Source organism: Trachurus trachurus (genome assembly GCF_905171665.1).
Source record: "Trachurus trachurus genome assembly, chromosome: 19".
Taxonomy (NCBI): Eukaryota; Metazoa; Chordata; class Actinopteri; order Carangiformes; family Carangidae; genus Trachurus; species Trachurus trachurus.
In genome coordinates, this window is record NC_139913.1 from 22224627 (window position 1) to 22241128 (window position 16502).

Here is a 16502-nt window from a genome sequence, read left to right on the forward strand (position 1 = left end):
AAATTTAAAAATGCTAGTTTCAGGCCTTGCAGCAAGACACCACAATAATCCACAGGAGGCATACAGTATATACTGTATATCAACATAAATTCCCACTTGTAATTCTAAACTACACACTACGTTAAAAAGAAAAGAGAAAAACCTGCTGTTTGGAAAATGTAGCCTAACATACTCCCCGTACAGTGCATCAATGTCTCCCCTTGCACAGTTATGGTGCAGTCATTTTCTAGAAATCTACTGTGCCTGCACTATCCTCTCCTTTTCCCAATGCTGTCTTTTTCCTTCAAATTCAATAACCTCCCAGCTGTTTGTTTCTCCAGGGATTCCCTCAGCTCCCCTGGCCCACAGACAGACTGCAGAGTCTGTGGGGAACCTGACACAACATAAACTCCACTGTGAAGCAGAGGTGTCAGAGTCTGTGGGCTGCATCTCCGCTGATCGAGGAACCATGAAAATGTGAAAGCCTTTTATGTCTTCACACTTTAAAGGCTGCAGCAAAAGACACATGTGTTTAACACGAGAGTAGTTTGTGTGATACAGCTGTGTGGGCTGCAGTCATAGCAATAAGAAAAAAGAAAGAAAGAAAAAAAACTAAGTATAGATCCTGTGGCCTATTTAGGCATTGTTTATATGAGTATGGACTATACAGAACAGTTAGCTGGCTTAGCTCGGACTGAGAATCCAAAGTATTATGGAAAGTATGAAGAAAAGATGACAGTGACCCAGTTGGACCTAATTTGTGTAAGATGCATAAAAGGAAAGCTCGATTTAAAGTCCGCTCTTTGTTTAAAGATTCAGTTTCTGACTACATGAAACTATGTTGATGAATTTCAAGCTTACTACTGCTGTTCTCACAAGGCTTTCTCATACTGTACTGTAGGCTATACTTTAGCTTTTGCTTCTATCTATATTTAGATTTCCCCTCCACTCCCAAATATCATTAAGAGCCATGCAGCAGATCTTTTGATTTGGGAATATTGTTTTCCTCCCTCACCCAAAGGTCTAAATTAATAATACAGCGATACAGAGGATACAAAAACATACTATAGGGGAGCTATAGCTACAGTATCTGCTGCACACTGCAGACAGGCACTCAGAAGCCCTCGTAACCCCAGACAGCTCTTTGCCTCTTCTGGGGATAAACCACTCAACCTAACCAGCAAGACATGTCACCCGGAAAAAAAGTGAAAAAAGCTGCATTTGTTTCTCTTCTCTCCACTAAACGCTGCTGAACAGTGTGTGTGTAGAGATGCTGTTGTGTACATGTGCATGGGCTGTGATTGATGATGCAGGTTACATTTTTGGATGCAGCGGCATTTGTTATTTTACTGTTACATATTCACTTTATCTCATAGACTGTGTTCCACATATAGTGAGATACTTTCAGTGCTTTCTAATCATTAAAAAAGTGTCAGAAAAAAAACAAAACAGAGAAGAGCAGGAAGCCAACTCCCAAACATCTCACTTGTTACACTTTAAGCCTATGATGGAGGCTGAGATTTAAGTAATTACTTTCCTGTGCATATTTTGTTTCCAGTGTACATTATAAACACACATTTCCCATGTAATTACTGGAGGAAGGTATATAGCAAATTGTTCCCCAGTGTGTGCCCTCCCACACACAAACACATTTTTCAGGCACTGTGTTGATGTTGTTGATTATTACACTTACTTGAGTATTGATTTACCATAACTGCAGATAGGGGCGAATGCTTTTACTTTGCTTGGTTAATGTTTCCTTTTAATGCTGCTATGAATTATATGGCAATTTTTACTTAATCCACCGATGGTTTAGTAGTAGTATGTTGTTGTTTTTTTATAACTCATGGTGAGAGGTAGATGAGAAGATTGACAGAGGGGGAAACAGCTAATCTGGTTCTGTCCACAGGGAACAAGATCTGCAGCACGTTTCATCTCTTTTGTTTAGGCCTAATAAAAAAAACAAAGTGTAAAAATAACACATTATGGAGTCTCAGATCTCAGCACAGTGACGACTAAACCCCAATGCACCAAGAATGAATGCGGTACATAACATATTTAAAGGTGCTGTGAAGTTTATTTTGTTACCTTCAGATAGAGGCTAACTGTTTCCCTGTTTCTAGTCTTTGTGCTAAGCTAAGCTAACCAACTCCTGGGTGTAGCTTCATATTTACCATACGGATATGAGAGTGGTGTTGGTGTTCTTATCTATCTCTCAGCAAGAAAATAAGTGCACATTATTTACAAAAAAGTAAATGCCGAATCTGATTTTTTTTTACATGTCCTATATATTTAGGTACAGTAGGCCTATAAGACTGCTGATACAAAAAAACAAACTTACTTTTCCTCATCTATGTCGTATTATTTAAGATTATTGAAAAGGAACTGCTCTGGCTGTTTGATAACATTATTTTCGTTCCGCTCTGCACAGAAGCAGATCAGCGCATCAGGACATTAATGGACATTGATCAAGAGCAAGGAAAGTCATGGAGATTCCTCACATGGACAAAGTGATCGCTCTATTTTTCACATTCCCTTCCTTCTCTCTTGCTTATTCTCCTTTTGTCCTAAAGAAGGACATTTTTGTCCCATGGGGGATAAAAAATATTGACGTCAAGAGATGAGTTATTGATTGAAAGGAGAGGACAGCGAGACAGCTGACATGCAGGAGACGATGCCAGGTACCACTCAGCATTAGCATTCATACATGACAGTGGCATGTATAAGGAATATATTTATTTCAGGCTGATATGTATCTATCGAGTTTTATACCACATGTCAACTGGACAAACACGTGTACTGAGCAAAGAGGAGGATGTGGGCGCTCGTCTCTTCTGCAGGCCACATGAGCTTTGCCGCTTGTTCCACATCTTTTACATGTTGGGAAATTGATGCAACAGCGCTTTGTTCTAACGCCCTACGATATATATGAGGAGATAATGAGATTGCATTCTGTCCTGATTGAATGGGATGATGACATCGATATGAAATAGCTCTGGTCTTCCCATGGCTTCAGTGTGTATTCCACATAGATACATCTTCCAGTCTAGTGGGTCATTTGACCTGCATTGGTTTGCACTGATTGAATCACTAGAAGATAAGCACACAGCAGTTCAGCCCCACACTGCCAGCCAGCCAGCACAACACAACACAGAGATATACCAGGGTTTGTAAATGATGCTCAAGAAACGACTGAAATTGGATGCAGGTTCTGCAGAGCTGGTCAATGTCACAGAGGGAAAAGAAAAAAAGTCAAATGGTTGAGCGGAGTCAGTTCTCATGTATTATTTTGAGGGGGATGTGAATGACCATGGCAACATACACAGCAGACTGATCTCCACTGGCAGTTATGCAAATGTGGATATGACATGTGAGTCTGGGCCGAGCATGAAGCGATGAGCAGTGAATTCACCAACACTTGGCTGATCTGCTGCTGCTGCTGCTGCTACCATTAGCATTAGCATTGTTCACACATCCCCTCATCTTAGCCCCCCCCCCCCCTCCACTCTTTCTCTCCCTCTCTCTCTCTACCCCCTCCACCAACATGTCTCCATCCTCCCCTCCTCCTCCTCCTCCTCCTCCCTTCCCTGCGTCCTCTCTTTCCTGTTCTCGCTGCGGTGTTGCTATAGCAACGGAGAAATGTGGGAATACCTCCGTCCTTCAGAGCGCGGGAGAGGGGGGGCTTGGGGGTGGTGGGTGGGGGGGGTGAGGGGCAGTGGGTGGGGTGGGGTGGGGGGTGGGAGAGGCAGAGAGGAAGAGGGAAAGAATGGGAGACAGACAGACAGACAGAGGAAGGGTAGACAGAGGATGAGACAAGAGGAGAGGAGAGGAGAGGAGAGGAGAGGAGAGGAGAGGAGAGGAGAGGAGAGGAGAGGAGAGGAGGAAGTGTGGAAAAGACTGTTAATTAAAAGACAGAGAGCAAGTGGCTGTGACTCACTGCCTGAATGGACACTATTGCCTGTCACTTCAGCCCCTGACTCCATGCAGTTGTCCCCTTCCCCCCCCCCCCACCCCACCCCACCCCACCCCCCCCTGCCTTAAAAGCAACCCTCCCATTGATATTCAGTCTCTGTGATGAAGAAGACACCACTGTTATCTGGGGCTGGAGGGGTGGGTGCCAGTGTGGGTGGGTGCATGGGTGGGGGTGGGTTCGACGGAGATGGCACGGTGTCGCACAGCCATGGCGTAGCTTCACGCTGGGCCCTACGCACGCCATTTGTTTGACGATCCATGTGTTCTGGATGTCTCCATTTGTAGTGAGGCTGCAGTTTCCATGACAACGCCCGGACTAAAATAGCACCCCGCTTTCCTCCCTCACTGTCTCTCTCTCTCTCTCTTTTTCTCTCTCTCTCCCTCTCTTTTCTTTCCCTCTCTCTTTTCTCTCCCTCTCTCTTCTGTTCACAATACACTCATAACTGTTCACTCCTGATCTTGGGCCTCGTTCTGTCAGGCTGAGACATCCCATACTGCTCATCCCCATTTATCATATGGATTGAAGCACATGTAACACCCCCCCTCCCCCCTCCCCACTCCCTCCACCATCATCACCTTCACACACACACACACATACACATACACATACACGTACACACACACGCGCACCACTTCTCCTCCCACCTCTTATCTTCCATTTTCAGTCTCTTGGTCGCCCTGCAACAGATTCTGTCAACATGCATCAACCTCTGCGTTGCCATGACAACGGTCTTGAAAATCACTGCAATTATTTCAACAAAGACAAAAACACTACAGCCACTTGGGGGAGAGGCAGGGAAAGGGATGGAGTGTAGGTGTGCTGTGCATGCCATTGTGAGTGTGCGAGTGCAAGTGTGTGTGTGTTTTGTGTGCGAGCAAAGGGAGCTGCAGAGTTGTGAGTCTGTGCATGTTTTAGTAACTCCTCACTGAACTGTTGTGTATCAGCTGTAGCGGAGCGGTGTGTGTGTGTGTGTGTGTGTGTGTGACCTTACGTGTGAGTCTCACAGCCTCATATGGTGAAACGATTCTTTTTTCTTCCACTCAGACTCAGTACTGTATGTATATGTTTTTTTTCCGCAGAGCCGCACAGGTGGACTCACTCATCCATTTCCACAGGAGTATCAAAGTCAACCTGTACCAGCCACAGTACCACATGTGTGTTTGTGTATGTGTGTGTTAGACTGTGAGAGGAATACTTTATACCTTGTGTGAGATAGTAAAACAGATGGACAGAGGGAGATCTGCACGGTGGTGGAAAGTAACTAAATACGTTGAGCCCTACGTCAGGTTCAGGTTCATTTATTTAGCACAAAAAAATGCGCAAGGAGGGAACAAAGTCCTAGCGAACTTGTACAAGGTTCCACCCCTGTCAATAATACAAAACAAGAGACAAGCAGACAACATACATGAGGTAAATCAAAACAAAAGACAAAAGATCAATAGCAGCAGGAATCAAGGTAGGACTTGAAGCAAATAACAGCAAAAAAATATGTGACAAAAGCAGAACAATGACAGAGAGAATATATTTAAGAGAAAGATAATTAGGTTCCTGTGGAAAGTAAAAAATTCCTTCAGATTCTTTTTAAAAATGCAATGAGAGGAGATGGACCTCAGTGATAAGTTTAATTCAGTCCAAAGCTTGGGGCCTCTATAAGTAATGTTGAATTGATGACTCTATGTTCGGGAAGACGGTAAAAATAAGCTGTTATGACTAAGCCTCGTTTGATAGGGATGAATATCTGTGGTCGGAATAAAGAAATGATGTTAATAAACTTATGGATGAAGAGGCATGTGAATTAAAGGGAGAACTTTCCTCAAAATGCCTAGCATCTTCACGTCAAAGTACAAGGCTATGTACATACTTTTTATACTTTTCCATCACTGTTCATCACCTCCACTCCACCTTCCTATCACACTTACCTGCTGCACTTGGATGGAGATGTGATGAAATGTTATAGTTTATAGTTTGCATAAGTAGTATAGCATACTTCTTATACTTATGATTTCCTGTTGTCTCGATACCTCGTAGCCTTCCCTGCACACGTGGTGCTCTAGGCCTCAGTCAGCGGATGCACGTTTAAAGAAAAAGGAGGAAAACACATGCTCATACTTTTTTTTTTTTTTTAAAGGCAAAATAAACTATTATTGAGAGTCAGAGACAATATTGTATTTGTTAGGGAGCAGTGAGTGCTTGTGACACTTAGATGATGAATATGTAAACTGCAGTGCTCATGTTCATTGCTATAACAGAACATGGCAGGCAGTGCAAGTGTGGCTTATGTGTTTTTAATAGTTTTTGGGCGACAATGGAGGCACAGAGGAATAAGCTGTGTCCAATTTCAGCTGTGCAAGCAAAACATGGGATTTGTTGACAGCAAGAAAAATCACCTGAGTTACCCTTTATGTAATTTTCGGATCATGGCTTCATCTGTAATGCACTGCCTCAACACTGTGTTACCGTGATTCCCCCTCAAGTTGGAGTGAGCGCATCCACCGCCGGTTCAGCGTATAGCTACAAGCTGACGATTGTGTCAGCTGCTTTATTGCAGATGAATCTCTATGAAGTTTTTCCATTTCATGTGTATAATGTAGTCCACGTGTCGCACTGACAAGCCCCCTCTGTGAATACTGAACTGTGTATAACTTAGTACAAGAGATCTCATCTTATACTTATCAAATATGATGTCAGCTCTGTATGGCTCTAAACCTTCATACTCACTAATCCCACTGTATCCCAGAAAGCTGCTTTGATACTAACAGATACTTACATGTGTGCCAAGTCAGGGAAAACACTCCGGGCCCTGTAATTTTCGGGTTAAACCCACAGCAGATGACATAGCAAGTTATAATGAGTGTTTGTTGCCCTTGGCCAGTGTGTAAGTGTGTCATGAGTGTGTTTATGCACGTAGGAGTTACAATATGAGAAGCCAGGTGGGTGTTTTTTTTTTTAACTTAACCAATTTCTTTGTCATATTGTACCTCTAAAGCCAGAAAGTCCTTACGGATGAATGGCTGTGACTTTAAAGTGGGCTTATCTACATTACATGGGGCCAAACATGTGTCCTTAAGTTTAAAAGCTGAGTCAAACATGTCAGCGAGGGTGGGCTGTCGTGTCGCTGCACAGCGAGTGAGGGGGGGGGGGATTGGCACAGACAGTGATTTGGACTCTAGTTGACGATGGAGTAGATTGGGACCAGAAATCCCCGGGGAGAGAGAGAGCGAGAGGAGGTCAGGTAGGAGGGCTATAAAAGCACCGGCTCCTTTACTGGAACATGCACTTAATGTCAATCTGGGTATGACTGAAGATTTGGGATGCACAGCAGCCCGCTCCTGTCTGTGAATCCTGTGACTACAGCAGCTCAGTGTGTGAACAAGTATGCTGAGGTAAGTGCATGTGTTGATTTATACAGTCAGGCTTTGTTGTGCATGTGCTCAGCTGCAGATGACAAAGGAATTCACAGCAATAAATGTTTAAATCAAGATGATGTAAATTCAGGGCAATGGAGTGTTTAAAAAATCATGACCAAACTCACTTATTTTTATGTTATATAATTCATATAAGAAGACATATTTTGCACCACCTTTGCTTGAATACTGCTGAATAAACTCTGCTTTTGATGGCCTTTGAGAATTCAAATTTCTTGACATATTTCCTTTATATTAGCAGAGGAACTGCTGAGGTAGAGATTGACAAGTCAAAAAGATGCGGAAGTTCCTGGAAGGTCTGAGCTGTTTATTCCTTCTCTGTTGCATCTGCTTGACTGAGTGTCGGGTGCTGAAGTTTGTCATCGCTGTAAGTTTACCCCGCATTTTTTTTCTCCCTCTCCTTTTGTATTCAGCTGATAATGATCGCTGCCATTTGAATTGTATTGTTAGAACGCAGTGTAATCACATGCAGGATGTTTACATAATATTACTGACAAGCTGTATTTGTTGCTGGGTAGAATTTTAATGTAATCTGGAGGATACTTCTGATCACATCAGAGTGCTACTACTCTATTGCCACTGATTACACTGCATTTTTCCGCTCGCCGAGTATTATTATATTTACACATTTATGTGACAAAGGATTACTTTGAGTCTAAACTCCAACAGCGTCACACATATCTCAGCCACCAGCTTTGTTCATAAACCTCTTTGCATATTTTTCTTTCACACTGTTGTTCAACGATAGAATGGGAAAGATGACTGAAGGATTTAAGTGGAAATCACAAATGTTTCTCATATAATGTCACAAAATTTATTTTTTATTTTTTTAGGCACATTATTTTTTTTCTCACGTGTGGCCATCACTTTCTGTTTCAAATTTCTGTTATATCACATTGGCAGTTTGCAGCTCATGGTATATCCAGACATTTAGAAATTTACATAAATTCAAGGTTAGGATCTCTTCTTGACATATTTGTGGAACTTGAATTGTCTCATCTAATAATTGTGTTTGTTTTTATCTGTGCTAATTTGCCCTTTCATAATCTTACTTCACTGCATATCATACTGAAGACTGTACTTCAAATTAATTCAAACTTGACCTTCTTTAACATTAGACTGCTGCACATAAATGAATATATAATAACTAAGAATGAACTGTACATTAGAACGTTCCAGAAGCATGTTTAATACTTCAGTACCAATAATTTAATATAATTTAATTTGATTTGAATAAGATATACCTAATTATTTAATGCTAGCTAGCAGTTAAATTATGTAGAGCTTCTTATGCTTAATTGCATATTAAGTATGCAGGTCAAGTTCAGTTCAATGTTAAATCCAGTGGAAACAAGTGTTTGTCATCAACATATCTCCAAGAGCAAACTAGTCTATCTTGACTCGACATTGAGGTTGTTTTTTTCACTGACAGTGTTGCTACTGTTAGCACTGTGGCGCTAAAAAGAGTGAATGGGTTTAATCAACCTGTGTTTTACATCACCGTGCTTAGAAAGCGATGCCTCGGGTTAATCCCGCTAACAGAGCCACTCCAGCATTTGATTCCTCCTGACATCATCAAAATGACTTCTCTGCTCTGTGAACTGTCCGAGATGCTAGGTTTCTATTTCTGACTCCGGTCCCGGGTTGTATTTTTCCCTTAAGTACACCGTGTAATGGCTTGGACAGCACAGCAGTCTTAACATCTGCATCCAAGTGACATAATCTGTTATGACTTTCAAGGTGTTCCGACATGGGGATCGATCGCCCATTGAGTCGTATCCCAGGGATCCTCATGGGGAGGAAGTGTGGGCTCAGGGCTTTGGACAGTTGACTGAGGTAGGCCTACTGGGTTTTATTCTCTGTGTGTGATTAGCATCTTTGCCAACAAAATCTAACAAGCAAATCAACCAAATACAAAAAAAAAATAATAATAATTTTCCCATACCCACATATCCTGTTGAGGCTCATGCGAGCTGCAAAACTGAGTCCCATCCCAACATAAACTGGGGTGACACACTAATCCATAAGAGATGTTTAATAAAGATAAAACTTTATAGAATTTTATAGACTGTGCAATCAAGGCATGAGGTCCTTTAATGTTGAGCTCTTTTGTGTGGTCATAAGCTGCACTATATTCCATTCGCCATGTTATAAAATATGTTTTTTTTATTAAGTATTTTTATTAAGGAAGAAAATCTTTAAGTTTTAATGTTCAGCTGTCAGGTAATTAACCAGCTTACAGTGAACTTGCGGCCCTGTAGATGGGGTTGAAATTTGTTATTTAGTTGACTGTGACTTTAAATCTGCCAAACCGTAAATCAGATTTTATAAAACACACACACACATACACACAAAAAGCAAATGAATAAGAATAACAGTGATATTTTCCTTCCAGCTGGGCATGAAACAACAGTTTGAGCTAGGCAGGTTTCTTAAGAGGCGCTATGGAAATTTCCTCAGTGAAGACTACGACAACAAAGAGGTAAGTGAACTTCATGGCTGTGTGATGATTGTTTCCCCCTCACATATTAGCTGAATTCCCCTGTGAGCCCGCCTGTGTGCTTCCGTGTCACCTAATCCTGTTTTCATGCGTGCCCTCAGCACAACATGTGAAATCAAGTTCATGTGTGGCCAGTAACAGTCTGGAACCACTGTAAACACACTAAGTTAATGAGCATGACTCATAATGGTGATATCACTGGCGTTGGCCTTGTAATTTGCTGTAACATGTTGGGTAATCTTGTTCCATGTACAGTGCAGATGGCAGCATGTTGGTACAGTATGCCCCTGGGCTGCATGCTCAGCATACTGTCAGAACTAAGACAGCATTTCCGCTTTTTTCTTCCTTTTCCTGCCTGTTCTGTTCCTTTACAATCACTGTCTTCCTTTTTTCTCTCGCTCCCCCCCTCTCCTTCCAATCTCACATCCAGTCCTTTCCCCCCCTTCTCTCAAATAACTCGCAATTACCACAAAAATAACTTCTCAGTGTCTGTCATTGGCGATTTGTCGCCCAAGTCTCAGTCAACTTGCACCGTGCTTCTCCCCGCGCTGCCATGTCTATTTTAATTTGACAAAGGAAAAGGGGGAGAAAAAATAAGCATCCTCGGCATCACAGGAACATCCAACCTTATCAGCGTGATTTACTGTGTGCAAAAACCTGACACAGGGTGACAGAGAGATATAGACGAGCGAAGGCTGATGTCAGAAGAGATCACAGCAAGATGGATCTTTCCCCCCTCCCGCTCTCATCCGTTTGGATCTTTTCTGACTTCCCTCCTCCTCATGTTAAGGGAATACCTCAGTTAACTTGGGATAAATAGAACTCACTCGTGATACGCTTCAGATTCGTTGGGTGCATCCATTTGGCATCTTTAGAAACTAAATTCTATGCATATCCACTTTGCAAGCCCAAATGCGATCCTTTATACCCAATGTGTGTGTGTGTGTGTGTGTGTCCCATTGGCGCCAGTGACAGCGTGCTATCAGCATTTTAACACCATATTCCCTTCATGTTTTCTAACAGTTATACGTCCGGAGCACCGACTATGACCGCACTCTGATGAGTGCCCAGGCCTGCCTTGCTGGGATGTTTCCCCCATCCAGACGCCCGCCTCCCATCATGCCCCAGTTACTGTGGCGGCCTATTCCAGTGCACACCATCCCCAGGGCTCAGGATAAGGTGGGCTGCTAAGCCATATAAATATTTCCTGTCACACAGCGGCCGTACACAGCTGAAGAGAAACTTGTACAAGTTAATTTGAGTCTCTCTTCGCAGCTTTTAAAGTGTGAAATGAACACAGAATTGTGCCCAGAGGAATTGCAGTACCTGCAGTAAATGTGCATCATTTCCACTGATGTTGTGCTGCACATTGTTTCTGATTTCTCAAGCTGTTGAAGTCTCCAGGCAAAGACTGTCCGAGGTTCAGAGCGCTGATGACGGAGACTTTTGAGAGTCAGCCTTACCAGAGGTTCCTGAGGACTCACCAGGTAAAACAACGGAGCACACACACTCACTCGTACAGAAGCTCATCCTCAGCATCTGTTCGATGACGTGCATGTTCTGCTCACAGCGCAGTTTGCGTTAAACATCACTTTCCCATGAGTCATGGGGCCGTTCACCGCTGAAAACCTGCTGCAACTCTGTTTTATATCATCAGAATTATATAATCCAAAGTTGCAGTGAATAATACTCTTCCTCACCTCAGCAGCATCTTTTCTGCCTTTTCGTCCTCCATTGGTGGATCAGCAGACGCCCTGAAATGCACATTTCTGAGGAAACGGTGAAACATATACTTTCACAGTTCCTGGTGCCAATGTTATCAGCACCTCCAGTGGACGTGTTACTTATGCTGTAGACATCGTGCCCTCTCAGTGATTTTTCTCAGGCACGGTGACTCCTCCACTGCCGACATAAAGCTGCACAGTGCAATTTCTCTCACATTCTCCGAGACTCTAATTAACGGTTGGATTGAATTAGATCAAAAATTACAATGAAAAGGTTTTAATTAAACAGAGTCCCATGTGCTGCCTATTAAGGTGGTGTTGGAGATCAAGATTGGGTCTCCTGGATTGAATTTTAACACCCTCTGCTGGAGGCACAGTACCTTCAAGTTACATGCAAGAACCAAAATGGTGCCATGTTTCTTTTTTTTCTTTAATTGTGATGTCTAAGGTTAAAGCCACTACATCAGTACAACTACAGTCATTTGTTATATTAAGCAGCTGTGTAAAAATAAGGACTTGCAAACTTCAAAAAACATACAGTACTTTGTTAGTGCACCTGCAAAAACAACCAGAACAACAAAAAAAACATATATATTAATAAAAATGTAAATTGAAGTGTTGTTTTCCCTGGAGCTTCATCCTTTGTTCTTTTCCTTGTCTCCACCGTGCAGTACTTTGTGGAGGGACTCTCCAACCACACCGGCTACCCTGTGTCCAAACTGGTTGGCAAAAAAATATGGAGGGTCTATGACACTCTCAACTGTCAGGTATACTTGATATTTCACAACGAGCATGTATGCATTAAAACACAATAACACTTGTATCCCGTACTTTACATATGCTCGAATCACTGATCCTAATAGCAGCTGCAGAGCAGAGAGAGTCACAGAGAAAGAGGGAGAAAAGCTCCCTTCAACACATCTGCAGAGGGATGGGGAGGCGGTGGGCGTGTGGGGAAATAATTTTTATACATACAGTAAGACATGAATAGGACAACATATTGAAATGATAATTAAAGAATTATGGGATGGGTGGATTCTAGGCCAGGTTGAATACGCTCATTCACACTTGCAAAATGAGCATCTGTTATCTTCGGGCCGCTGCTAAAAATAGCCGGGATAATAGAAACGATGAAATACAGCCATTTAAACCGGCTGTTGTGATTCATATGTTGTGTAATGTGATTATTAGCGCGATGCGGTGTAATGAATGTTATTCTCTTTTGCGCAGAGGATCCATAACTTGACTCTCCCACGCTGGGCCACCCAAGACGTCCTGGACACCCTGAAGAGGATAGCATCCTTCGAGGTCATGTACAGCATCCTCAGCCACAAGCGCAAAGACAAGGCCCGGCTCTCGGGAGGTGGGCATTTAAAATAAAGCAGAGGCAATTTATTTAGAGGCGGTGTTGTGACAAAAATGTGATTAGAGCAAAAAAATATATATATTTCTCCGCAAAATCTGATGTTGTGACTGCTGGCTGAGGCTTTGTTGACGCCTCAGACAGTGTAAAGTGTGGGGTCAGGTTCCTCAAAAAGCACATTAGCACATATGAGCTAATGACATAGATGATTATGTGCTAAGACAAGATGCTCAACAAGGTCAAAAGGATTGTGCTGATATCTGGGGAAATTACATTTGCACTGTTGACACTGTGTTAATTTGCCAGGGGTCCTGCTGAACGCCATCCTGAGGAATTTCTCCAAGGCTGCGGAGCAAGGCAGCTCTCTTAAATTCATTATGTACTCAGCTGTAAGTGAAAGTGTTTGGCCACATAGAGTAAACACATTTCTAAGCTGTCTTCGCATAGCGTATCTGCTCATCTCTTTACTGCTGTGATGTTTGTTTCTCATTCCAGCATGACTCCACACTCATCACCCTCCAGGCGGCTCTGGACGTGTACAACGGCCTCCTCCCTCCTTACGCTGCCTGTCAGCTCTTTGAGTTCTACCAGGAGTATGATGGGTAATGACTTCCCTTCTCCTTCCTTCTCCTTCTCCTTGCATATTCAAGTGCACAATCTAGGTCAGTTAGCAAAATCCCCACCACATGTTGAAGAACTGCATTCCGCCATTTAGCCGCCGCACTATAAAGCTTTTTTTTGTTTGTTTTCCTTTTCAATTTCGATGAAAAGCTGGCAGAGATCCAGGGCCGCAGCAGCCAAATTAGCACACGATACAAACCACATTTACATAACACTTACCGTAATTGTGTGTCATCTCATTGTCTTCGTCCTAATAATTCCCTAGGTCCTATTCTGTGGAGCTGTATTACCGCAATGACTCCTGGCAGGAGCCCTATCCCAACCCTGTGCCAGGATGCAACGGGCTAAACCCCTGCCCTTTGTCCATGTTCAATGAGCTGGTGCGGGAGGTGGTGGCAGACGACTGGGAGGCTGAGTGTGGCTTCAGGACTAAATGGTCGGGCACAGGTGAAGATTTTTTTCCCCATATTCTCAGTCAGAGATGGACAGAGTACTCGACCCCAGTACTTGAGTAAAGAGTACAAATACTACTGGTCAAAATTTACTCCGTTACAAGAAAAAGTAGCTCAGTCGGCCGTAAAAAAGTACTTGCTTTTAAAGGTCCTTAAAGGGATAGTTCACCCTAGAATGATATTTCGCTCATTATCTACTCACCCTCATGTTGACTAAGGGCTGGAAGAATTTTCAGAGTCCACCGTCCCTTCTCTGAGTTACAGGGGGTCTTGGCGTAGCAGTGCATTTCAATGCAACGGTTGCAAAGGGACACCAGAGCTCTTCGTAAAAAAACACACACAAAAAAACATCCAAATACCTCCATGATGCTCGTATGTAATGTCCGTCTTGTGCTGAAGCCCCAAATTGCGTAATTGTCCCGAAAAAAATTAAATAAGTCTATATTTTAAGCTTGTTTGTAGCGGAAGCTTCTCGAAGCTCCTCTTCCTGGTCCGTCCAAATCTCGCGTGATTTGCGCCGGCGTCAGTGCGGTTACTGCGAATCACGCGAGATTTGGTTGGTGTTTTTTTACGAAGAGCTCTGGTGTCCCTTTGCAACCGTTGCATTGAAATGCACTGCTACGCCAAGACCCCCTGTAACTCAGAGAAGGGACGGTGGACTCTGAAAATTCTTCCAGCCCTTAGTCAACATGAGGGTGAGTAGATAATGAGCGAAATATCATTCTAGGGTGAACTATCCCTTTAAGGCAGAAGTAAGCGGAATTGTTGTGTTAATATAAGTCTTAAATAGTTCTATCTTCTGACAGCAATCACTTATATAGAGTGTTTGGTCTGAAACACGGGTCTGTCAGTCACTCTGCTCTGCTGTAAGCCGAGTAGAAAACTTTTCTTGTATCCTACAAATTTTATCCAATGAGGAGAGAGAATGGCATGAAGGGGCGGTCCTCTCTGTGTATGCAGCCAAGGGATGCGCGTGAATGTGGTGATGTAGGGACGAGGATCAATAGATCCATGACGAGGACGGGGACTGCTAACTCCATCTGCTGACAAGAAGTTATGGTGCGTTCAAGGCAACCCGTAACTCGTGTTTTTCCGACCTGTGAAGTCGTACCAGTTCGATCTGGTACGAGTTCACGGGTCGGAAAAACACGAGTGGCCATTATAGTGACTTTCACAGGCAACAGGTCAGAAAAACATGAGTTACGGTTTTCCTGGAACGCTACAAAGTCGTAAGTCGTGGCTTGAAGCCGTAACTTACGGTTTCAAAAGCCCTCCTGGAACGCAGCATTAGCCAAAATGACCGGATCGCTTACTTCTGCTTTAAGTATCCAAAAGTACATGCTTTTAAATTTACTTTAAGTAAAAGTAAGAGTAAAGAGTAAATTTCTTATTTTTCACATCAATGAATTACTATAATTTTTTCTAAATGAATTTAAAGCAGAAGTAAGCGATCCGGTGGTTTTGGCTAACTTCCTGTCAGCCGATGGAGTTAGCAGTCCCCGCCCTCGTCCCTACGTCACCACATTCACGCGCATCCCTTGGCTGCACACACAGAGAGGACCGCCCCTTTATGCCGTTCTCTCTCCTCATTGGATAAAGGTTGTAGGATACAAGGAAAGTTTTATCCTCGGCTTACAGCAGAGCAGAGTGACTGACAGACCCGTGTTTCAGACCAAACACTCTATAGAAGTGATTGCTGTCGGAAGATATAACTATTTAAGACTTATATTAACACAAACATTCCGCTTACTTCTGCTTTAAGGAGCTTTTAACTCTTGTTTCTGAGAATTAACTCTTTGAAACCAGCTGCACTGATGTGCTGCTTTTAGGGGTTAGAGTTTCCTTCTTTGACAAACACAGCTTGTGTCCAATAGTATTTTAGAAAAAAAAAAAGAGCAGACCTGAAAGTAACGAGTACTTTTCAGCCTTCCTAGAAATTAACTCAAGTAAAAGTAAAAATATTTGTCTTGGAAATGTATTCAAGTAAGAGTAATAAGTAGTACTCAAGTAAATTTACTCCGTTACTGTCCACCACTGCTCTCAGTCTCAGTGCTCCTATCTGAACACATGCTACTGCCAACGCCTCACTGCAATATGTTTTATTCCAGTTTTCACTTCGGGGACCAGTGTGGGGGATTTTCTGCACAGACTGTCTGATTTAAAAATATCATTGGCTTTTTTGGAAATCTTCCAAAACGTTTCATATTCACATGTACCTAAACAGGGTTTGTCGTCCCCCACAGGTGTCATAACAGCTCTTGCAGTTGCCGTGGGTCTCCTGGCAGTGGCGCTGTTGTTCAGCATAGGAGTGGTGCTCCACAGGAGGAGAGGGCGCTACTCCAGGGAGGTGTAATGCAGAAGACTGGTGCCAAAAATACTAAAAGGTGCTTCTCAGCTGTGGAAACAGCTCTAATAATAATGTGCCATGTATTTTGATAATTCAGATCCTGACTGTGTGAGTGTGT

The 16502-nt window shown here is 42.9% G+C and overlaps 1 protein-coding gene across 1 annotated transcript; it reads left to right on the forward strand.

Annotated features, from left to right (window-relative positions):
- Window positions 1-7654: 7654 nt before the first annotated feature.
- On the forward strand, window positions 7655-16390 carry LOC311003253 (testicular acid phosphatase homolog; the record flags this gene model as incomplete). The annotated part of the gene is made up of 11 exons (XM_083994962.1): window positions 7655-7744; window positions 9118-9213; window positions 9773-9859; window positions 10901-11056; window positions 11266-11364; window positions 12273-12368; window positions 12832-12964; window positions 13271-13353; window positions 13460-13566; window positions 13851-14032; window positions 16281-16390. 11 exons carry the CDS (start codon window positions 7655-7657, stop codon window positions 16388-16390), a joined length of 1239 nt encoding a protein of 412 aa, XP_083851088.1.
- Between the last annotated feature and the right edge of the window lie 112 nt (window positions 16391-16502).